The sequence below is a fragment of the Chrysochloris asiatica genome, unplaced genomic scaffold, assembly GCF_000296735.1.
Source record: "Chrysochloris asiatica unplaced genomic scaffold, ChrAsi1.0 scaffold00071, whole genome shotgun sequence".
NCBI classification, from domain to species: domain Eukaryota; kingdom Metazoa; phylum Chordata; class Mammalia; order Afrosoricida; family Chrysochloridae; genus Chrysochloris; species Chrysochloris asiatica.
This window is the reverse complement of record NW_006408589.1, coordinates 12453779-12478515: the sequence shown is the minus strand read 5'-3', so window position 1 is coordinate 12478515 and position 24737 is coordinate 12453779. Positions and strand designations below refer to the sequence as shown.

General features: G+C 45.5%; 1 protein-coding gene across 1 annotated transcript in view; it reads left to right on the top strand.

Annotated features, from left to right (window-relative positions):
- Positions 1-6094: 6094 nt before the first annotated feature.
- Positions 6095-24737, top strand: part of WWC1 (WW and C2 domain containing 1) — a 235908-nt gene continuing 217265 nt past the window's right edge. Inside the window, exon 1 of the mRNA XM_006864838.1 lies at positions 6095-6213. Within this exon, the coding sequence (XP_006864900.1) occupies positions 6095-6213 (119 nt within the window). The remainder of the gene's footprint in view (positions 6214-24737) is intronic.

The window sequence follows — 24737 nt, the reverse complement described above, 5'->3', positions numbered from 1 at the left end:
AGAATTCTCGCCTCCATTCCTGGTCAACAAACCATGTGCACATCCCCCTTCTGTGTGCCTTACATGTTGCTATTATGATGAGCAGGTTTCAGGACAGCTTCCAGACTAAGCTGAGGAAGAAAGGCCTGGAAATCTCCAGAAAATTAGCTAATGAGAAGCATTTGTGCATGGGGTCACGTTGAGTTGGAAGCCAACTCAACAGCCGCTAGCAACAACATGCTAGATTTATTTGATTTGCCAGCCCTGTATTAAGCATTGAGGACTCAGAGATAAATGAGACACTACCTCTACTGCCTGGAAATTCATATTATGTTTCTTACACCCTCAAGTTCTCTAACTCAGAACGTTTTCCTATCATTGAAGAAATATAGTCCACATGACTATTTTGAACCTATTATGAACCTGAAGTAATGCATGACTAAAGAGAGGGGCCATTCTTGGCCTGTTCCCCAAGCTGTGTGGGATGGTGAGCACAAGGTAGGAAGAAACCTCTCAGTAGACATTTCCAGAGCTTCCATTTCCTTGAAGAAAGCAATGCGAACAGGATGCACTATTCCTTTTTTAAGGTTAATTTCTCTTCACACCACCTCTCTCCATGAGCATTGCTAGCCTGTTTATCTGAACTCTCTGAAATGTGTGTTAAAATACAGCCTTTCTTCTTAACTGATGCCATGGAGGGGAAGGATTTAAGGGCAGGGGTGGGGTGGGGGGGTCTTTCTTAAAAACAAGACAACCCATCTCAGGCTCTGGTGTCTCTCATGGGTGACCTGGCTGTGAGAGTAAATGAAGAAAGGCTTAGTTTTGCAGTTACTCCTGTTGGGCTCTAATTCCAGTCATACCCTGTCTGCTCCAACAGCCCCAGAAGGAAGGCCTGGAGAAGCCTCGGCTTCTTATCTTCAGATTCCCGCAGCACAGCCACCTGTGGAATAAAGTCCAATTCAGCCTATGGCAGGGCTGAGCTGGCTTTACCTTTAATCCCTTTCAAGTTGCCTGAAGCCTCCTCGCAGAATGCCTGGGGATGATTCCCCCATCATCACAGGGTCAGACAATCATCTGTTTTATTACCTCACCCAGTTTGCAGCTTCTGGGAGATAGCCTGGCATTCTTTTGTTGTGGGCAGGTCCTTGAACTGGTTCATTCTGTTTTGACACTCCGCCCTCCCACCTCCAACCCCCCACCCCTGCAGAGAATTTGCATTTTCACTCCAGATGTACTGAATCAGGCGAAGCTTGTGGCTCTATAGGATAAACAGTCCTTATCCAGCAGTACCACACCTGGACTCCTGAGTAAAAATGATGACTCTTTGATTCCTTAATATCCTCTTTGTTAAAACTGGGGCAATAAAAGTACCTTTCTCTATGGACTTTCACGTCTAGGTTTAAGTGTTGTTGTTGTTGTTAAGTGCTGTCGAGTCGATCCCGACCTGTAAGTGACCCTGTGTATGGTTTCCTAGGAGCAGCTGGTGAGCTTGAACCGCTAACCTTGCAGTTCAAACGGCTTTGTAGTCTGGCACATTAACCCACAGCACCACACCAGGACTCCAGGTTTAAGTGAGAGACTATATATTGCATGCCTATCATGATGCATGGAGTCCTGGTGTGGCGCTGTGGGTTAATGCGCCAGACTGCAAAGCCCTTTGAACTGCAAGGTCGGTGGTTCAAGCTCACCAGCTGCTCCTCGGAAACCCTATACAGGGTCGCTATGGGTTGGAACTGACTCAACGGAACTTCACAACAATAACAACAACAGCCTCGGACACCTTGTCCTATAAAGTCACTAGGACTCAGAGTCAACTCTAAGGAGTGAATATTAGGTGATTTTATTTATTTATTTATTTCAGACTTCAGACAGAGACTTACCAATTAGAAAGTAGGGCAGGTTTGGGACCTGAACAATCTGATTCCAGAGCTCTTCCTCTCAGTTGATGAAACAAATATCAACAGAGACATATGTTCTACATCCTAGTTTGGTGAGTAGCATCTGGAGTCTTAAAAGCTTCCGAGTGGCCATCAAGATACAACTACAGTCTCTGCTTTCTGGAACAAAATAGAAAGAAGGAAACCAAAGACTGAAAAAAGAAGCTAGTCAGCACAAGTAGCCTACAGGAACCACAACCTTATCCCTCCTGAGACCAGAAGAACTGGTCAAGATTTTTTTTTTCAAATCTGATCTTAGGGATGGGCAAGTCAGGAGAGAGGGTACTTCATGAAGTTTCCAGATTTCTTGCTGCACAGGAGACCAGAAGAACTAATGGGGCCTGGTTACTACTGGTGGTGCTTATGTGCTGTGCAGTGTATAGTAAAACTGTATAGGGTTTTGAGACTGTATATCTTTATGGGAGCAGAAAGCCTCATCTTTCTCCAATGGAGGGGACTGGTAGATTTGAACTACTGACCTTGCAATTAGCAGCCTAGCTTGTAATAATCCATTATGCTACCAGGGATCCTTTGGTTACTACTTCGGATGGTCTAATCAGGGCCACAATAGATGGATTCTGATAGAATGAGAGAAAAATATGGAACAGAACCTCAAGTTCCTAAAGAAATCAATAAAAGAGATGTACTGGACAGATTGAAACTGAGGTACTCTTCAAACCTTGAATCAGAACCAACCCTTGAAGTTTGAAGCTAAGTAACAAATTTGTTTAAAAAAATAAAGACTATCACCTATAAGTACTGCACTTCTTCTTTTTTTAAAAAAAAAAAAATCACCTATCTGAGGCCAAACAACAATCAAGCACTTTAAAATAAAGATGAAAACGTAAGGGGTGGAGAAATGATTGCTGTTGTTAGGTGCTGTTGAGTTGGTTCTGACCATAGTGACCTTATGCACAACAGGAAGAAACACTGCCTGATACTGTGCCAATCTCACAAGCCTTGTTAAGCTTGAGCCCACTGCGGCTACCACTGTGCCAATCCATCTCTTTGGGGGATCTTCCACTTTTTCACAGACAGTCCATGTTACTAAGCATGATGCCCTTTTCCAGGGACTGGTCCCTCCTGATAATATGTCCAAAGTATGACATCAGATGAAGTCTGGTCATCCTGACTTGTAACGAGCATTCTGGCTGCACTTCTTCCAACACAGATTTGTTTCTTCTTCTGGCAGTCTATGGTACTTTTATGTTCTCCTCCAACACGGTACATCAAATGCATCAATTCTTCTACAGTGTTCCTTATTCACTGTCCAACTTTCACATGCATAGGAGGCTATTGAAAATATCATGGTTTGGGTCAGGTGCACCTTAGTCCTCAAACTGACATCTAATTAGATGAATGAAAATGGAACAACCAGAACAGAAGTAATGAGAATGTCCATGCATTGTGAAGAATGTAACCAACATCACTGAGCAATTTGTGCAGAAATTGCTAAATGGGAACCTAAACTGCTTTCTAAACCTAGGCTCCATATGATAAGAACTGGATTGAGAACTACTAGGTTGGTGGTTTGAGCTCACCAGATGCTCTGAGGGATAAAGATGAGGTTTTCTGCTTCCAAAAAGATTTAAAGCCTCGGAAACCCTATATAGAGTCACTATGAGTCAGAGCCGACTCTATAGCATTTTTAACAACTATATATATTCAAAAAATCAACAAGAGACAACCATTTATCAGCATGTATGATAGTCTACCTAACAATAACAACAAAATGATACTCCAGATAAAATCCTGGAATAATGAAGTCATTTTAAAAAATAGAAAAAAAGGAACATAGTTTTATGGCTGAAAGCATGGGCGTTAAAGGTAAACAGACCTGGACTCAGCATTACCATTCAATACCTCTGCATCCCTGTACAACATCCAGCCTGTTAGAGCCTCAATTTTCTCATCTGTAAAATGGGTATAATATTCTCTACTCCAGAAGGTTGGTGTGAGGATTAAATGAGATTATGCATGCGAGTCACTTAGCACCATGCTGACTTTCATCCATTACCCAAATAAAATAGTTGCAAGTTTTTACACAGCAAGGGCTGAGCCCATACAGAGAAGGTACAGACAGCTGTGGGAACCCCTCATAGAGACATGGGTAAATCCTACTTTGGAGTACTGGTATGGTGCTTGGGTTAATGTGACTGACTGCAAAGTTGGTTTGAACTGCAAGGTCGGTGGTTCAAGCTCACCAGCTGCTCCTCGGAAACATTATACAGGGTCGCTGTGGGTCAGAACTGACTCGACAGCACTTAACAATTCCTATTTTGTGGTGTTGGGGGCCAGCCTGGAGTTCCTGCTCCTGGACTCTTGTGCCAAGCACTTAGGAAAGGAATAGAGAGGAGGAACAGTGGGCTAAACAGCCTGTAGCTCTAGCTCTAGGGAGATAGCGGACTGAAGAGGGCATTTGGAGGTGAGGAGCTCCTCACAGGGCTGGGGGTCTTCTTCATTACGGGGGGGATGAGGTCACAAACATGAGACTCCTTCTCTTGCTTAGCACACCCTTGTCCAGCACACGATGCCTGTTCCTCTAGAAGACTAGGGTAAGAGAATCTGCCACACTAAGCTTCATTCCTCAAGTCCAGCTTTCTACCATATGTTGCATGTACTAAAACTGAAGGTTAAATACATACTTGGGAAATACAGCCATTCAGGGGATATGCAAGTTGATCCTTAACTCAACCATGCTACTTCTTTTCTGCATTGACTTTTGTTGTCTCAAGAAACAGACTGTCTCTAATTTTTTTATAATTCTTTAATTTTTTTCAAAATGTAATTGAGGTTTGCTTTCTTTCGTCTTTTGCAAATCTGTACTATAATAACTGCCTCAAAAGATCACAGAAGACAACTGCATGTGAAGCTGCTAGCTCACAGCCAGGCACAGGGAAGTACTCAATTTAACTAATAACACCAAAATTATTACTATTACTTTTACAAAGTGTTTCCGCTGATATCATCTCTGGAACTCCTCCCAGGGGAGGAGATCCACAGCACTTCTAATTTTAGGGACCCTAAGGAGACAGAGCTGCATTTGCAATGCGTTTGTGTGTGTGTGTGTGGGGGGGAGGGGGGTGTCTTGAAACATGGTGGGGAGAAGGATTGAATAAGAGGGAGACAGATGGTCGTGTTGGGGGAAGGGACCAGAGATCCTGGAAAACTTATGTTCCCCGATTTGCAAGAATGTTTTCATTTAACCACTTCTTGTCAGACTCCAGATTCTGTAAAGCAAAGGAGGGAGTTGTGAGATTTGGGGCCACCTATGCCAAAGCCATTTGAACTGCAAGGTCGGCGGTTCAAGCTCACCAGCTGTTCCTCGGAAACCCTATACAGGGTCGCTATGGGTCGGAACTGACTCGACGGCTCTTAACAATAGCATACCAAAACCATGCCAAAACCCTGGCCACTCGGGTGGTGAAAACCACTTGCATTAGGGAAAGGAGGTAAAACAGGTATTTCCCTAGTCTCCTGGGGCTCTAGGGTCTTAGTAGGGGACCCAGGTAAAGGGCATCCTCCCTTTACCCTGGTAGGGGCAGTGAAGGGGTGGCCGCCAGCTCGGACTGTCCCACGAGGGGGCGCGTCCCCGGCCCTAAGACCCGCCCTCGCGGCGCTGGGCTCTGGGAGGGGACCCGGGAACCCAGGAGCCCAGTGCTCCGCCTCCTGTTTCCGGGGCAGCGCGGCTACCTGCACCGCCCGGGCCGCACCTGGCGGAGGCAGAAGTCGCAAACCCAGCGAGTATAGAGCCGCGGATCGGAGAGGAGGAGACAGCACCCGCTCGGGGGAAGGAGAGGCGGCGGCGGAAGGCGGCGGCGTGGAGGGCGCAGCGCGCGGCGCCGCGGAGAAGACCAGGCGGTAGCTCTGCTCTGCTCGTTCTGCCCTGCCGGCTGGGCGCGCACCCGGGCCCGCACCGCGCTGCTGCGGGCGCACATGGCAGCGTGAGAGGCCGGAGGCGGGAGGAGCGGGTGGCGCCGGACCCGGGCCGCAGGGCCGCATGGACAGCGGCGCCACCCCGGCCGGTCCACACTAAGGCCCCAGATCAGTGGGCACCCCCTCCGATCATGGTGCCTCGGCGGCCGCCCGGGCCAAAAGTGGCCGGCCGGAGCCGCTGAGCCGGGGGTCTTCGCTGCGGCTGAGAGCTGCATGGGGGAGCGCGGGCCGCGCTCGAGAAGATGCCCCGGCCGGAGCTGCCCCTGCCGGAGGGCTGGGAGGAGGCGCGCGACTTCGACGGCAAGGTGTACTACATAGACCACACTAGCCGCACGACCAGCTGGATCGACCCGCGAGACAGGTAGGACTCCGGAAGGACCCTCTCTCCACACCCACACTGCAAAGAAATAGGGCCCGGGCCTCTATCTGCCCCAGGGGGTCACCGGCCCATACTGGGCAAAGGGGCGCACTTCGTCGAATCCGCCGCGTAGCCGGAGGTGGGGGGCGGCGGAGCTTTGCGCATCTCTCCCGGTTTCTTCAGATTTCTCCTAACCCTTTCTGGAGCTCTGCTCCTGCCCTGTGGGCTACGGGGAGGAAGGGATGGCCAGCGCTGCCCCCACCGCCATCCCCAGGTGGAAGTCTTAGGCCCCAGCCGGCACCTGCCCAGAGTTTTGACCTTAAGCTCTAGCCCCGCCCCTCGCCCCCTTTAGTAGGAGAGGTTGTGCTGGGGCGGGAGAGAGACTTAGCCGGGTGAGGTTTACTGGGGAGGATTTCCCCAGCGTCGGGGTGCGGGGGACGGTGATGAGGAATCTTCTGGTTTGGAGGTGGTAGTAGGGGACCTAGGGTTCAGTGGGAGACTGTTGGAGGAGGGGAAGGCAGCCTGAAGTGTGTGTTTTGGCAGGTGCTCCTGAGAAGAGCAGGGAGCAGCCAGGGGGCCTGGAAGCCGAGGGTGGGAAGGAAAAGGAGCGGGGGAGGGCAGATCAGGGAGACTGGTTCTCCAGGAATCTCACTGCAACTTGGAAGCTACTAAGACGCTGATAGAGGTGAGAGGCCTCTGGCAAAGCCCAGCCCATCACCTTTTTCTCCTCTGTTTCTTACCTCTGGGAACCTTGGTTCCTGAGCCCTGCACCAGCTCATTCTGACCTTGGTGGGCACCAGGGCGGCTGCACCACGGATTTTCATTTTTGTTTTTTTGCTGAGGCAGATGGAGCTGCAATGGCCCAGTCACTTAGCTCTCCAGACTATCTTCTGGTTTTGACTGCTGGGCATTTTATTGCAGACTTTCCCCTCCCCTATCCCATGTATGTCCTGGTCGACACCCACGGGGACCACTTTGCTGTCCTTTGCTGATATAGGTTGTGGAGAGTTCAAAGTGTCTTCAGGAATGTGTAACTTTTACCTAGTTAGTGTGACCTTGGGGGTCACGTGCCTGTCAAGCAGCCAAGGTTAGTTGTTTGGACCCTTCTTATGGGATTGAATAGGACCCAGAAGTCCAGGGGTTTATGTGTAGAAAGTAATGGATTTTTTAAAAAGCAAGGCAAAAGCAGAAAGAAAATGTGAGTTGAGATTCCCAGTAGTTTCTGTGAGCACTTAGGGTCATTCATTCATTTGGTTCCTTTGCAATGCTCCACAACATGCTGAATGTCTCATTAATGGAACAGAGAAGAAAATGCTTAAAGCTAGGAAGAGTTGCTTTACCCTCTGAGTCTCAGTTTCCCTACTTATCAGATTAATGGTTTGCTTAGAAGGGAAGGAGCAATAGTGGGAATCTTAAGAATTGAAAGGGATTGGATTTAGATTAGAGCCTGACCCCCAGTTTGAAACAGGAGAAAATCTGATGTCCAGCGGTGTCATTTGCTCAAGTATTTTGAGATTTCCACTCTGCAAACACCAAGTTCTTTACCAGTGGAGAAGTTCTAACCTTCCAGCATGCTGTCCTCACTCACTTTTCTTCTGATGCCCTCAGGATCAATTGTCAGCAGAGGCTCCATTACCCCCTTGGTGAGCTGGGCAGCCTTTCTCTGACCCCTTTTTTCCTTGTCCTCTGGACAGCAAAGTCAATTTGAACCACATGGTCGACAGTTCAAAGTCACCAGCCACTCCTCGAAACCCTATACAGGGTCGCTATGATTTGGAACCGACTCGACGACACTTAACTTCTTGGAGAGACAACAAATTCAAGTTTGCATGTCTTCCCCCAAGTTGGGCCACTGAGACTGGTAGGTACACAGTTAGGAGTTGGAGGTCTGAGGGCTAGGACAGTCTCATACCCAGCACTGCATTACCCAGGTAATGCAACTCTGAGAGGACAAAAGGACTGGAAGATTCCCAAACAACAGTAATTCTTTTCCCTTGGAAGAGGACTAGCTTATAACTTCTGTGGAAAACTGACTCAGCAGGAACTCAGTTTGCCAAAATTTAGTAATCTATAGATTGCCTTTTTTTTTTTTTTTGCAATACCTGCATACCATTTATGCTTTTGTTTACTTAATATCTAGAGTTAAATCAACTCACTTATGACATTTTTGTACCACTTTTACAAATGAGAAACACAGTGTCTATTACCATCATCGAAGGTCACCTTTAAAAGTACAGTGAAAATAACCCAGTGATATTGTATTGTATCTGCATACAGTTCCCAGTCCCTGCACCAGCCTTGGCTTCAGTCTTTGTTTTTTGGCAGATGGGCAACCATTGAAGAGGCATTAAAAACACACTGGTAACTAATTGAGTGGGACATCTTCCTCATTTTGCAAATCTGTGTTTGCTTGTTTGGTTGTATTCCGTGTCTTTGCACATCCTACTCTTCCTAACCACATGTGGCTACTGAGGTGGTCCAGAGCATGGGGCGCAGAGGGGTTCTGAGGTCAATCCTGAGGATCACTGTTGTGGTAGACCAACTTTCCTGAAGTTTTAGGAAGGAGCTGATCAAAGGGCAACCACTGTGGCCCTTGGGAATTTCCATCTTGCATTGTGTTAGGCAGTGCAGACAGCTGGCTATGTGGCCTCAGGCAAGTTGCTTGACCTCTCTGAGGCCCAAGACCTCTCTAGAAGCCTCCCTTGCCAGTTCTCAGATTTGAAATAAGACCTCTAATTTGACTCCATGGCAAGATGAGGGAAGAGGTGTGTGGGAAGAGGGGTGGGATGGGGCTGTGTGCAGTTGGAGAAGGAAAAATTTAACTAGCCTATTTAACAGCCAGACATTTTTTGTGGTGGGGGGGGGAAGGTGGGGAGAGGTGATGTTAAATTTATCTAGATAAGTACATCTCTTCGACTGGTTAATGCTCTGAAACAAAGAATAACTTATCCACTCATCAACTAACTGTATGTTTGCCTCAGCTTTTAAAAAATCTGAATCGAAGAGATGCCCACCCATTCCCCTGAATTTAAAAGAAGTAAGTCAAATGGTTATTCAGTCAGAAAAGTGATTTCTCAGCCACCAAGGACAAAATAGCATCTCCGGTTACCAACCCTAAAGAATGTCTTGGCACATTCCTCCCTCTGGGGTTGAGTTGTTTTGTGTGCTGTCCCGAATGGAGGCTGCTGGGGGTAGGGAATCCAATGTTCAGCTTCCTTTTCACCAGGGGGTTGGAAGAGCTGCCAGGCAGCCTGCCTTGCCAACTCTCTTCCCTTCTCACCGAGGGGATGACTGGGAGGCCGAAATTCCTAGGGACGGTTGTCCCAACAACCAGAACAAGTCCAGTGGGCAGCTTGGGCCATGCCCACTAGGCTCAAGGCCCCAGCAGCAGCATTAGTAGCACAGATTCTTAACTGAGGTGAAGCCAGTCTGGGAAGGTAACGGGCCCTTTAGGAACCCGGTGCTAGGGACCAGCCCTTTGGAGTAGAGTGTTCCTTTTGCTGTAGAACTCTGGGTGCTGCCGGGAGCCCCCAGCAAAGGGCCAGAGTCCTGTGTGTATTTAGCCTAGTGGTGTGCAAAAACAAATAGTCTGATTGTTCTTTGAGGAAGAATGGATCACTGCAACTGGCTCTGCCAGAGAAGGTTCTTGAAGCCTGATTCCTGCTTGTTCTGTGATTTACGTTCAGACCTTCCAAGAAACACCTGGGAACTCTGGGCTCAGTTTCTAAGTCCTTTTGCCAAGCATTGGAGGCCACATAGTTTGAAGGACCCAGCAACCTCTGTTATGACCTAAGGAGCTTTTGCTAACCTTATTATTTCAGAAACAATGTATATTGTGTGAAGTTGGGTCAAACACAGTAGAAAGTTCCTAACCTTCTTCTGGTTATGTAAATCTGGCAAAAGTCAGGACTTTTACCAGAGAAAAATGCAAACACAGTTTTTGGCACTAATTTCTGGGGCTCATGGACCCCAGGTTCATAATTCCTGCTGTAGTTTAACTTGGGGAAACTGCTCATCACCCCCAGTATGCCTTCCTGTATAGCTAAGTGAGTCACTGAGTGATACAAACAGTTACTTGGCTTCTAACTGAAAGGTTGGTGGTTGGAATCTCCCCAAAGGCACCTCAGAAGAAAGGCACCTCAGTGATCCCTTTCCAAAAGATCTCAGCCATTGGCAAACGCTATGGAACACTATTCCACGCTGAAACACATAGGGTTGCCATGAATTGAATGCACCTCAACAGCAACTGGGTATTTAGCTAGGCAGGAAATAGTGATTGATTATTTTACCAGGTGGTCTGCTGAGAGCTTTACATAGGTACAGTGATCTTCACGAGGAAGGTGAGGCTCTGGAGGGAAGGTTTAGTGAAAACCACTAAACATTTGTGCAACTGAGCTGCGAACACCAGGCAGGCTGAGCCCACGCCCACATTCCTAACCACTGTGCCACTCAGCTGCTGAATTACTTGCTGAATCAAGACCTCTGCCTGATGAAGTTGACCTTGGGAAATGGAGCAAGGACAGGCAGTATACTAAGAGTCACCTGGGGAATCTTATGAAAATGTAGATTCTGTTCTGAAAAGGCAAATTCACAGCAGGAGTGGAATCAAAGTGAACCAGTTTAAAGCCCTGTGGATTTCACTTATCCTGCAACCATTCTGTTGTGGACAGGCCAGGGCTAACTAGGAGAGCAAATGCGGATAATGGAAAAGGGGTGAGTCTCTAAATTCTGGAGTCTTGGATTGTTATTTTGAGTGACTTTGACATTACATATTCTTTCTGAACCTTGGTTTTGTCTTCCATAAAATGGGGAGATGCACATAAACTGTCAAGGGATGTCAGGAAGATGAAATAGCTCAAGCCACAAGCAGGGGTGAATTACGTGATAAGCAAGGTAAACATGTGCTTACTTACTAAACTGCAGTGGACAGTTTCACTTGTTTTTTCAATGAACCAGGCATATAGGAGGTACTCAGCAACACAGGTTCTTTTAACTTTTTTGTTTTCTAGTACTTTCTAGGACCTGCAAAACACCTAAATCAAATGAGGGCTGGTTTTCCACCTTACTCAGTAGCAGTTTGGAGCTGGAATAGACCTTCCTGGTCCTGTAGTCCAGACTTAAGTTTCACAGTTGAAACTAAGACTCACAGACAAGTGATTTGCCCAAGGTCACATAGCAAATAAATGGCAAACGTAAGGCTAATACTTTCTTCTCTCAGTAACCATTTCCTCAAAAGTCAGATCCGGCTTCTCCTGACCTATGGAAATCATTTGGGTTTGTTCTCTGCCTGTGGTTGGGTAATTCTTCATCACCTTTTTGAACTGTCTAGCTCAGAGTTTCTGCATGGCGTCATAATCATCTGTGCTCTGTGTCATAAGAATTTGTTATATATTGAATAGTTACAGTACTAAAGATGGTAAATGAATTACTATTTCTATCATCAAAGAAACCCTGGTAGTGCAGTGGTTAAACACTCAACTGCTAACTGTGAGGCTGGTCATTTGAAAACCCCCCAGCGGCTCCAGAGGAAAAAGACCTAGCAGTTTGTTTTTGTAAAGATTGTTGTTGTTGTTAAGGCCTGTGGACAGTTTTGCGTTGACACATGGGGTCTACCTGAGTCAGAATTGACTTAGCTGCACCCAACAACAACAATAATCTGTTAAAATGAATTTAAGGTTAAACCTCAGATAAAAGTTACTTTCCACCAATTTATGTTTTCACATGCTTTGTTAAGCAGAAGTTATATATAACCAGCCTACCAGGAAACTTACCTAAAGCTTCCATACTCCATACCTCTGCTCTTAATGGCCAGTTAATACCTATAGATTACAAGCTTCTAGAGGGATTTTCTTCTCTTTCCAAGATTTACACTTTCCTTGGGATTTTTGTCATACTTGGGAGCATCTTCTGCCATTTATGAAGAACTAGGTATAAAAACATTAATATATATAATTAGAAGAAATAAGAGATTCTGCGAACCCATGGGGAACCAAACCCAAGTCCACTGCTATCGAATTGATTCCAACTCATTGTGACCACCCTCATAGGGTTTCCAAGGCTGTAAATCTTTACATGGAGTGGCTGGTGTTGAGAACCCTTAAAGGAATAAAATGATAAATAACATTTAAAACTATTTCTCCTATGCTAAACATTGGTCTACAAGCATTTTGTATTCTAAACCCTACTGCCACCGAGTTGATTCTGACTCATAGTGACTATTTATAGGATTTCTGAAGCTGTAAATCACTACAGGAGCAGAAAGCTCCATTTTCTCCCATGGAATGACCGGTGCAGTTGAACTGCCAACCTTGAGGTTAGCAGTCCAATGCTTATCCTGCAGCATCACCAGGGCTCCTTGCATTTTATATTAGGGTCTTGTTTAATCCCCTCTAGAACCATATGTGCTAAGTACAATTAGTAGTTCCAATTTGAGATGAGGAAATTGAGATTTAGAAAGACCAAGTATCTTCCTCAAGGCCATCAGTAGGCAGTATACCCATGATTAGAACCTGTGTAGCTTAATTCTTGAAATCAGTCTCTGTAACTGGTCTTGCTCTGCACAGCCTCAATAGTGCATATCAAGGGTCCTGAGTGCCTGCTGACAAGCCAGACTTGAGTTTTTAGTTGCTGTCACATTAACAGTGGCCTTATGTATCATGGAATGAAATGTTACCCGGTCCTACACCATCGTCATGATCATTTGAGCCCATTGTTGTAAATTTATCTTATTAAGGGTTTTGCTCATTTTCATTGGCCCTGTGCCCTACCAACCATGACGTCCTTTTCTAAGGACGAATCTTCGTAATGCCATGTCGAAAGTAAGCAAATCGAAATCTTGTCATCTTCACTTCTAAGGAAAATTCTGTTTGTATTTCTTCTAAGACTGATTTATTTGTTCTTTCGGAGTCCCTGGTATAGTCAATATTCTTTGCCAACACTACAGTTCTAATGCATCAATTCTTCTGTCTTTCATTTTCATTATTGCATATGAGACAATCAAAAATACCACGGTTTGAGTCAGGCACCTTAGTGGCAAAAGTGATAGCTTTGCTTTTGAACATCTTGAAGAGGTCTGTTGTAGCACAGTTGCCCAAAGCTGTATATTTGATATCTTAGATTGCTGCTTCCATGGATGTTGATTGTGGATCTAAGTAGAATGAGATCACTGTCGACTTTAATTTCTTCTCCATTTACCATTTATCATGTTTATCAGTTCATTTAGTAGGATTTTCAATTTCTTCACCTTTAGATGCACCTGGACTTTAGAGTTATCATTTTATTCCTAAGATGGGGCAACAGGATACGGATCTCAGCAAGAGCTGTTCCTAAGGAGCCCGTGACATGTTCAGGGTGGCTAAGAGACTGTTTGGCACAAACTCTGCCTTCTGGACGCAACCAGCTTACCAGAGCTCTGGGGAGGAGAGAACAGAGTTGGAGGCAGCAAAACTCTTTGAAGGCTGCAGTGTGTGCAGGGAGTTCAAAGTTGTTTCCAAGTCGCTTGGGAAAATGCTTCCAACAGCCAGGGAATTAGTAGCCAAGGCAGCTATTCTCTGTCATCACCACCACCACCCTCCCCTTTCTGGGAGAGGGCCTAGCCAAACTGACCTGGTTTCCCAATCCCCTGGGATCCCAGGTAGCTGCGAGAGAAAACACTGCCCTTTTGAGAGGACGGAATCAGGTTGCCTTAGTTACAGGGAGGGTTGAACTCCAATCTCAGGTGCATGTAAGAGGAGACAAGGCTAGGATAAGCAGGAATTGGAGGTGGCTGGTGTGTCACTAGCAGTAGCTTTAGTGGCATTTGCATGGCACTGCTGTCCATGCGGAGTGTCAGGAGTTTGCGCCTGTCATCTCTGGCTCCACTCAGGTGATGAGAACAATCTACTTCACTTGGAGAAGTGGCTGACAACATCCCTGTCACCAGCTCCTAGTTACTTGCTGAAGGAAGTGCTTCTACTTGGACAGGGCTGAGGGCTGGATCTGGTTTGAGTATGTATGAGAAGTCATCCAACAAGGTCTGGGGCTGACTCTGTCCACCATACATACCTCTGCTGATCTGGAGAGGGCCAGAGGGCCGCGTACCCTTCATAGAATAGGAAACAGCTCTGGTTGCTGCATTGCTGTCACTGTTGCTGCTGCTGCTAACAAGCCCCTGGGCTGCCTTGAATCCTGATTTCAGATAAAAGAAGAGAAAACTAAGAAACTGGATACAGTGGCGTTTTGTTATTTAACCTTCACCAGCAGGCTATTAAGGCTCAGGCTCCTGAGCAGAAAACCTCTTGCCAAATTAATAGGGGGTGAGGTGGAATAGGGGCAGTGAGAAGGGGAGGGGAAGGCATTTACTGTTGTGTTGAGAGAACACATTATAAAGAGTATGCCGGACAGGGAAGAAGGGGTAGAATGGGAGGGGGCAGTCAAGTGTAATACCTTCCCCCCACCTCCAACTGCCTCCTCAAAGCTTCTACTCATGACATCTCATCGTTGGGAAGAAATGGGATCTTTCAGTTTCAAATGTCTGCTAAAGAAAAGGGACTGAGGCTTAAGTTCTCACTCAGTGGTCAGCCAGAAAAAAAAAAAAAAAAAATGAAGCTGCATCAAGATTAGGGACACCTTTGTTGGCTTTCTTCTTGCCTTGCCCCATTCATCATTCTCTGGCAGCCTGGACACCCAGCCAACAGGCAGCTGCCGACTTTCTCCAGCCGGCTGCCTGCTGTCGCCAGGGCCTGGTTTGGTTGCAACCTTGCTCTCCCCAGATTTGGCTCCCTCCCGGGCGGGCCCCTTGGCTTAATAATTTGTTTGATCTGTCTCTGGGACAGCCATTCCCATCCACTGACTGGTACCTGACTTAGAAGGATAAAATGTCAAGATACAGGCAGGCATCAGGTGGCTGCTTGGATGAGATGACCATGGGACTCCTTCCCAGTACAGCATCTGTCTTGGTTTTTCTTGGATAGTTTGGATGCTATTAGCTATCAGTACATATTCTAGAAATTCCTAACAATCCTTTACAAGTGTGATATGTGTGTTATCCCGAGAACAGTCTGGTCCCTGATATGATGATGATAATAATACCAGTATTCACGTAGTCTGTTGATCCTGGCTCATGGCCAACCCATGTGTGTCAGATTAGAACTATGCCCCATAGAGTTTTCAATAGCTAGTTTTTTCAGCAGTAGATTGCCAGATCTTTCCTTCAAGGTGCCTGGGTAGACCTGAACCTCCAGCCTTTCAGTTAGCAGCCAAGCATGTTCACTATTTATACTACCTAGAGATAGTATCACGGGTCTGCCAGGTACCCAGCACTGTGCTCACAATATTCCAAACACTGTTGCTTATAGTATTTTTCTGCCGTTTTGTAAATGGAGAAACTGAGGCTACGAGTTCAAGTGATAGACTCAAGGTTATGAAAGACGGAAGGGGCAAAGTTGGAATTGAAATCAATGTCTGACTAGTTTCAAAGCCTGCCTTCTCCCCAATGCCCTCCCAGTGGATTTAGAGGGAGGAAGGCAGAAAGGAAAGAGAGAGCAAAGAACAAGGAGGCTTTTTTAACTACAGAGGAAAATATGGAACCCTCTGCCAGCATATGGACCTTATTCATGATGAAGGACGACGTTTGCGTGGCTGCAGCCAAACATTGGCTTGTTGCTGTTGGTATTAGGTGTCTTTGAGTTGACTGACTCCTAGCGGTCCCATGTAAGCAAGTCTGCCCCGGGAGAGACTTCTAGGCTGAAAACTTTATGGAAGCAGATCACTAGATTGTTCCCTCCTGCTGAGCAGCTGGCTGTATTTGAGCACTTTAACAGTTGTACCACTAGGACTCATTAGTGGTTTGGTTGTTGTTAAGGGTCGTTGAGTCCGTTCTGACTCATAGTAACCCTGTATAGGGTTTCTGAGAAGCAGCTGGTTGAGTTGAACCATCAAGCTCATGGTTAGCAGTCCAATGCTGATCCTCCAGTGCCACAGATACCACCCTGTATTCTACAATAAATGAGGTCATCATAGAGATCTTCTGAGGATACTGGTGGCAAGTCCAGCAGAGAGTAAGTAACCTCAAACAATTTCCTCCTCAACTGTAACACAAGGGTATGGGTGGGACCTCCTGAGCCCAGAGTGTGGTGGTGAGGATGGAATAACATCAGACAGTTGAGGTCCTAGCCCAGTGCAGTGCATATCAGGCCTTTCAAAGGGAGCTGTTACCACTTAGGTTAATTGACCCTCTTGTACCTTTGAGGAGACTTAGAATCCCATTTCTTCCTTGTCAACTCAAGCCTCTTTTGAATGGACCAGGGCTCCCCTGAGCTACATTTGCATTAGTGCTGGCAAACCACCTTGGCGTCACATGTTCTATAAATAAATCAATAAACTTTTTTTCCCCCTGGCCTTATCGGAGGCAAACCCTTCTTTGGAATTTCTGGAGGTGAAGTGACTCCTGCCAGTGAGCTGGCACCAGGGCTGTGTGTGAAGCAGGGGGAATGCATTGCCGTTGTTACAGCAGAGCTGGATGATGGGGGTGGGGGACCGGAACTGGAGGGCTCTGGAATGACCTCATAATTGCTTTGATAGTTTGTCTCTGTCCTGAGCCTCCTCTTACCCTCCCGACCCTGGGGCACTATTTGAGAACCCACAGTGGATCAGCATGGGTGGTACTTATCTGATACTTATCAAGTCCCACCCAGGCAGGAGCTGGCCATTCATCCTGCAGGTATTTATGGAGTCCTACTGGGCTCAGGCTCTGGCCGCAGAGCTTTGGGCAGAGCAAAGTCCCTGCTGCAAGGAAGTGTCACTGGAGGAAGGAGACAAGCAAACAGTGAAACCAATGATTGCATTTGTGACTGTGAGACTGGAGTTCTCTAGAGTTCTTTAGCCTTTCCTAGGAAGGTAGAGAGATGGGCTGGTTTGTGACAGTTGTTAGTAGTCCTGGGAACCTAGATTTGGAACTGGGAGATTTTTATGACTTCAGTGAGGTGTTAGATGAGCCTGCTATTATGAGTTGGACATGAGCTAGGAATGTATGGTGAGATAAAACGGTCTCTACCATAAAGGAGCTCTGGTAGCATAGTGGTTACAAATTGGGCTGCGAACCGGAAGGTCAGCAGTTCGAAACTACCAGCTGCTCCATGGGAGAAAGATGGGCTGTAATCTTTATGGGAGGAACTGACTCGACATCACCTAACAACAACAACCATGATGATGTGCCATGGGGTCAATTCCGACTCATAGCGACCCTGAACAGGGTTTCGAGGCTGTAAATCTTAACGGGAGCAGAAAGCCTCATTTTTTTCCTGTGAACAGCTGGAAGTTTCAAACTGCTGACCCTGAGGTTAGCAGCTCGATTCATAACCACTACGCTACCAGAGCTCCAGAGTAGTGACAGGCATCACTAGTCATCACCTATGACTGTAAATGCCAGAGCCTCTGAACCAGAGTTTTGTTCATCTCCTCTTTAACCTGGATTCAGTGAATCATTTAATAAACATTTATTGCGTGCCTGCAAGCTTATTGAGCGCCTATAATTTGCCAGGTGTGATTCTGACAACTTCAAGTTTGGCATTAATTGAATCAACAGAAATATCCTTGTCTTCATGGAGGTTATGTTCTAGATTGGTTGTTGTTAAATGTTTTAGAGTCGGCACTTAGTAGATCACTCATAGTTTTCCTGTTTAGGTTTTCCGAGGAGCGTCTGGTGGTTTTGAACTGCCAACCATGAGATCTAAACCGACTGTACAGTCAAGTGTATTATCCTGCAGTGCCACACACCAGCACTCCACATTCTAGACTAGAAGTTGTAAAACTTGAACATGATTCAGAGCCTCCGGAGGGCTTGTGACGAAGATAGCTGCGTCTCCCTCCACAGTCAGTAGGTCCTAAGAATTTGCATTTCTAACAGGTTCCTTGCTACTGATTACAGTTTGAGAATCTTCAAGTAACCTGGGAGTGGAGGTATACTGTTCTCTCTGGAAATGTTGAGGTAGCTTGCTCCTCCTTGCTGTGCTAAGAGGGCTAAAAGAAGTGGTTGTGAGAGAACCCTGTTTACTTACATCATTATTATATACTGTTCTAGTTCTTACGGCGTGGCGTGGTGGTACAGTTTGTAGGGCTGTTGCCATCTGTGAAATGAAGCTCAGAAAGAAGTTCTGAGGGGTTCCAGAGACCAGAAGAAACTTCTCTACATTATCATGAATAGAATTACATACCATGGTCAAGAGAGAATCCGAGGCAGCAGTCCTTTCTGGGAATGGCATTTTTCATCACCAGGGCTTTAGGGGAAAGGGAGGAAGCCCCTCCTCTCACTGCATACTCTGCAGTCTTGGCTGTTCCCTTTGACCACGACTTGTATTTTAAGTCTCAGCTTTGTCACTCGCTGGTTCTGTGATCTTGATCAAGTTACTTAAACCTTTCTCAGCCTCAATTTCTTCACTGGTATAATGAGCCTAAAGGAGAAATTACCACCTAGGTTTGGTGAGAATCAAATGAGAAGTCTCTCATTACATTCTTTTCCATGATCTGAACAGTGCTAACTGCAGCCATTAAAGCCTCCCTCGTAGGTTACAATACTTCATCGATAGTTAAATAGCTACTACTCAAGTTATGGTGTCCTGGTGTGGCTAATGTGCAGGTTAATGCGCTGGTCTGCAATGTGGGTTTGAACTACAAAGTCAGTGGTTCAAACTCACCAGCCACTCCTTGGAAACCCTATACTGGGTCACTATGAGTTGGAACTGACTCTACAACTCAACAACAGCTACTCAAGTTGTATGTATTTTAAGGACCAGATTTTTTTTTTTCCCCCTTCAAAAACCACTTGTTTTCCTCCTTATTTCTCTTTTGAGTTTTTCAGATCTCATTTAAGAAGACAGTCATCTTCCTTGTAAACAGTGGCTTTTGCTGGAAAGGAATATCGCTGCTGCTGTGTGCCCCCAAGTGGTTCTGACTCCTAGCGACCCCGTGTAGGGTTTCTGAGGCTGTAAATCTTTACAGGAACAGAAAGCCTCATCTTCCTTCTGCAGAGCAGCTGGTGGATTTAAACTGCTGACCACCTTGCACTTAGCTGCCGAGCAGGTAACCCACCATGCTACTCAGGCTTCTTGGATAGCCTAAATGGTTTCCAGTGCTGACATTAAAAAAATTTCCACAGCTAAGTTGAGAAGGCAGGGTGTTTCTTCAGCCTCTCCTCTGGTCTGTGACCTCTTGCAGTGATTTTCAAGGTGGGGTTCCAGAACCAGCACATCCATTTCACCTGGGAACTTGTTAGAAATGCAAATTCTTACCTCCACCTCAGACCTCTTGAATGAGAAATTCTGGGGTGGTTCACAGACCTGTGTCCTATCAAATCTGTGAATAACTGGCCTCGTGTTTGCAGTTCGAATAACTAAAGATATTTTGTAAGTTGTTGAATGGCCTTGAAGAGTTTGGGGGTGATACTAGCCCAAGTAGTGAACACTTAAGGAAGAGGCCAAGTAGAGGTAGCTTGGAAGTTATGACTTGAGACACAATGAAACTGTGTCAAGACTTTCATAAGTCAATTAAGACCATTTCATCAACCATTTGCATATTCCTATGTTCAGATGATTCTGCAAAATGGGCCAGTTCCTGCGTCTTTCTTCTCCATGCTTGGTTAATGACTAGCTCAGTGACTGGCTGAGTAGAAGCACACTGAGTCACGGATGAATGCTCTCCAGTCAGGAATTTTAGATTCTGTTTTTGGGTCTTCCTCTTAGCAAGTCACTTGCCTTTCTTGGACATCCCCCATGTGGGACAAATGGTTAATGCGTTTGGTTGCTAACTAGAAGGCTAGAGGCTTTAGTCCACTCAGGCACTTCACAAGAAACGTCTGGCAGTCTATTTCCAAAAAGTTGTTTTTGGTAGTGGTTACGTGCTTTGGAGTGGGTTCTGATTCATAGCAACCCTGTATAGGGTTTCCAAGGCTGTAAATCTTTATGGGAGCAGAAAGCCTCATCTTTCTCTCGGGAATAGCTGGTAGCTCCAAACTGCTGATCATGAGATTAGCAGCTCAATTCATAACCACTGCGCTACCAGAGCTCCAAAAAAGTTAGCCACTGAAGAGCTTGTGAAGCATAGTTCTACTCTGACACCTATGAGGTCACCACGAGTTAGGAACAATTTGACAGCAACTGGTTGGTTTGTCTTTCCTGAGCCCTCATCTCGATAGTTCTAGGAATGACCTTTTTCTCCTCTCTACCACAGATAGTAGGGGGTGCGTGCTTTTGAAGCTGGCAGACACTAGAACAGCGACCGAGTCTCGTCTTGGGCATCATGTTGGAATTCTCAGTCCGAGTGCTAAAAACACCAGTGCCCGGCCCAGCCCCAGAGATTCTCATTTAATTGCTATGGCCTGGGCGTGGGATTTATCAATCACGTGGTTGATTCTAGGGTTCAGCCAGAGTGGAGAACTGTTTCAGGTAAATATTCAGGTCACCTGACTTCCTTACAAGCGCGTGTAGGGTTGGAATGAGATTATGAAAGCACCTTGTTAAATGGCAGCAATACTGCATGAATGTCAGATACGGTTTTAAAACTAAGATTTTCGTAGTTTTACTTAGAAAAATTGAGATGACTCAGAAAATATTAAGAAGAAAAAATAGAAGAGATAGAGAAGTAGATAGCAGCAGGTGCCTTGCTATTGGCAATTGCTACTCTTCTCGATCTTGTGATTTGTTTCCTGAGGCGTTAAGTTTAAAGAAATTTGGGCTTATCTTTGCCTAAATATGAAAATCTTCCAACTCCAAGATAGTGGTCATGTTATTAACTGCCACTGAGTCATTTCTGATTCATAAGAACTGTATGTGACATAGGGTTTTCTTGGCTGTCATCTTTGTAGAAGTAGATCACTAAGTCTTGCTTCAAATCGCCAACCTTTTGGTTAGCAGCCAAGATCTTAATTGTGCCACAAATAGCTTGTTGTTCTAAACTACTTAGCATTGTATAGGTCTGGGGGCTGTACCGCTCTTTCATCTGTAGGATTTCATGCAATGCCTGTGCCCTTGAGACTCCAAGAGAGCAGGGTGCTACTGGTCCTAACTCAGTCAAACGCTGTTACCAGGTAAGTTGTAGCCTGTGGATAAGAACTAATACTGGTGGTGGTGGTTATGTGCCGTGGAGTCAGTTCCGACCCATAGCAACCCTGTACAGGTTTTCCAAGGCTGTAAATCTTTATGGGAGCAGAAAGCCTCATCTTTCTCCTGCGGAACAGCTGGTAGTTTTGAACTGCTGACCTTGAGGTTCACAGCCTGATTCGTAACCGCTACGCTACCAGAGCTCCTTCAAGAACTAATACTAGTTAATATTTACTTAGACTTTACTTTGCCAAGCCCTGGGCTATGGGCTCCAAAGGCATCATCCATACTAATTCTCATAGCATCACTATGAGGTATGAACTGTTAACCATCTCTACTAATGGAAAGGTGGAGGCTTGGGGGAGTTGAGAAACACATCCATGAGCACACAGCTAATAAAATGATGAACCAAATCTGTCTGTCCCCAGAATGCATGCTCTTTGCCATTAGACCATCCTGGTCAGCCCAGGCTGTTGAGGAGAGCAACACTTAATTGTTGTTGTTAGTTACCACTGAGTAGGAGTCCTGGTGTGGCGCTGTGGGATAATATATTGGCCTGCAAGGTCAGTGTGAACTACAATGTCAAATTCACCAGTCATTCCTTGGAACACTATACAGGGTTCAAAACAGACTCAACAGCACTTAACAACATCAAAGTTTTCTACTCCAGAGCCCTGCTGTGGCACTGTAGGATCAGCACTGAACTGCTAACTGCAAAGTTGGTGGTTTATACCTACCAGCCACTCCAGGGAACCCCTATACAGGGTTGCTATGTGTTGGAACTGACTTAACAGCACTTAACAACAACAACAGGTGCCTACTCATGGTGACCCCGTGTCCAACAGATTACAATGTTGTCTGGCCCTCTGCCATCTTCACAATCATGGGAAGACTTTATGGTTTCCCAGCTAAGAGGTTCATTTCCCCACCCTCATAAGAACACTATATTGGGCAATAAACTGTTGTGATCCATTAGGGTTTTCATTTGCTTTTGGGGGGAAGTAGATCACCAGATCATTCTTCCTAGTCTTTCTTAGCCTGTATGCTCCTCTGAAACAGATCTATTATGGGTGACCTTGATGGTGTTTTGTCTTTCCTGATGGTATTTTAAGTACAAGTGGTATAGCTTCCAGTAGCATAGCAACATGCAAGCTACCGCTGTACGGTAACCTAACAAATGATGATGGAACACTGATTTAGTCTTGGTCATTTAGACCCAGAGCTCTTCCACTGTGATACCTTTCCTTATTCTGTGTCCATGTTCACAGTGAGGAGAGTGAGTGAGCTCATTTTCTGAGTATATACAAGTTTTCAAAATCCCTCCAAGGATTGAATGCCTTGATCACGTGTCCCTGTTCCATAGTATAATCAGCATCTTTGCTTTACCTGCCTGTAAACCAAGTTCTTCTGCTCTTATCACTTTGTCATGAAAGGTTTAGCAATAACCAAATTCCCCTTTGGCTCATGGCTACCTGAACAGCGTGTGGGCTTGGTTTACAGTGTTCTTGCCTCCCAGACCATCCTCCAGGGTGTTTGTTTTCGGTTCACTTGAAGTCATGTGAGACCTCTCAGACTGGGCTTCACTGAGCAGGAAGTGGCTCTAGCAAGCACAGTGGCCTTCCTCTTCTGTTGCATGATAGATACAATAGAAACCAAAATGTTTGCATGTTTGGTTCAAGATGGGAACTTTCCTAGAAGGGGTATTGCAGTGAACAAAGACAGATGTGATCCTCATGGAGCTTAGAGGCAAATAATAAGAAACCTAAACAAAATAATTACAGATGTGAAAAACAATAGGCCTTGTAAATGACACCATAGGCCAAGCTCTAAAGTTCTATAGTCTTTTGCCTTTAAATTCCAGTATAATTTGGGTTGGCTGCTAATCTAATGGTTGATGGTTCACACCTACCCAACAGTTTCTTGTAAGAAAAGCTTAATGATCTGCAACCATAAAGATTACAGCCGAGAAAATACTATGGAGCAATTGACTTTATAGCATATAGGATTGCCATTAGTGTGAATTCACTCAGGGATAACAGGTTTGGTTGATACTATCTCTCTGTCTCTTCAGTTGGTTCTCTTTACTCCATTAAGAGTTCATGGTACCATATTGGTAACAAGCAGCATATGTTCTTGACTTTGTCTAAGGATCCCTGTTTGTTTTTTCCTGAGGCAGCATGATCTGTTGACCACTAGAGTGTCAGCCTACAAAGAGAGTAGCTCAAAGGTGGTAGATACCTGGGCCTGGCTCCAATCAACATAATCAGAGTCTCTGGTAGTGGAACCCAGACTCCACAGTTGGAGAAAATGATTTCTATGCAGTCCTAAGTTTGAGAACCACTGACCAAGGGAATAAAATGCAAATCATCTAAGAGCCCAAACCAGAACAAGCAAGAGTCCTTTTATGCTGTTGGAGAAGAATATTGAAAGTACCATGGATTGCCAGAAGAACCAACAAATCTGTGTTGTAGGAAGTACAACCAGAATGCTTCCTCTTTTTTTTTTTTTAATTTAAGGTTTTTATTGTGGATTGAGTAAAAGTTTACAGGGTAGATCATCAGTTTTACATTCAACAAATCATACACCTTGCTTCATTACAATGATTATAATCCCCTCCATGTACCATCAGTTAACAGTATTTCTCTGTCCACTTTAGTTTTCAAAAACAAACAAAAAAACCACTCAGGCATATATAATAATTGACATCTCCAAAGGGGCACATTCTACAAGTCTGACTCCTGGCCACCAGCTCTTAGTACCTCTCAGTCCGTGAATCTAGAGTCCTCAGTTACTCCCCATCTCCATGTCCCCATCTCTGCCTCCATCTCTGGCGCTGCTGCTTCTCTGGATAAGGTCCCGCATTCTGCTCGCGCATTCCTCTCTTGATAGTCCTAGAGTCCTCTGTTTCTGGACTTTAAGATTAACCACACCCCTGTTTTGGTTACAAAACTTCTACCTTTATAATTGTGACTATCGCAATTAGTCAAGATAATAATTATTCACTATTGAATCATACGAATCTTATTCCCATCTCTTTTCGCCAGACCCATCAAGACAAGATGACAGCTATTCAGTGGGGACTCTTTCTTTCCCCCCATACTCTTAAACTAAACTCCCTCTTGAAACCTTGTAAGCCAGTCACTTCGTGCCTTTATTGCCCCCTCATTTTTAGGTAGCCAATATCTAAGTTATCCGTCCCTTTCTACCCTGTGTACAGAGGGGATAGCATTGGTACTTGATATGAAGACTCTTTCCCTCTCTGTTGGTATTTAGAGTAACTACCGCTCTGAGTATAGGTCAGGTTCATCAAATTGAAGCAATTTATCCTTGTTTCCTTTATCCAAAATAAATAAATATATAAATTCCTCCCCCCCACCCCCAAGTCTTCCTCCAGTCGAGTTCTGATTATCTAGAGTTCTAATTTTCTAGCCATCAAGGTTAGGTCAGAAGGGTACT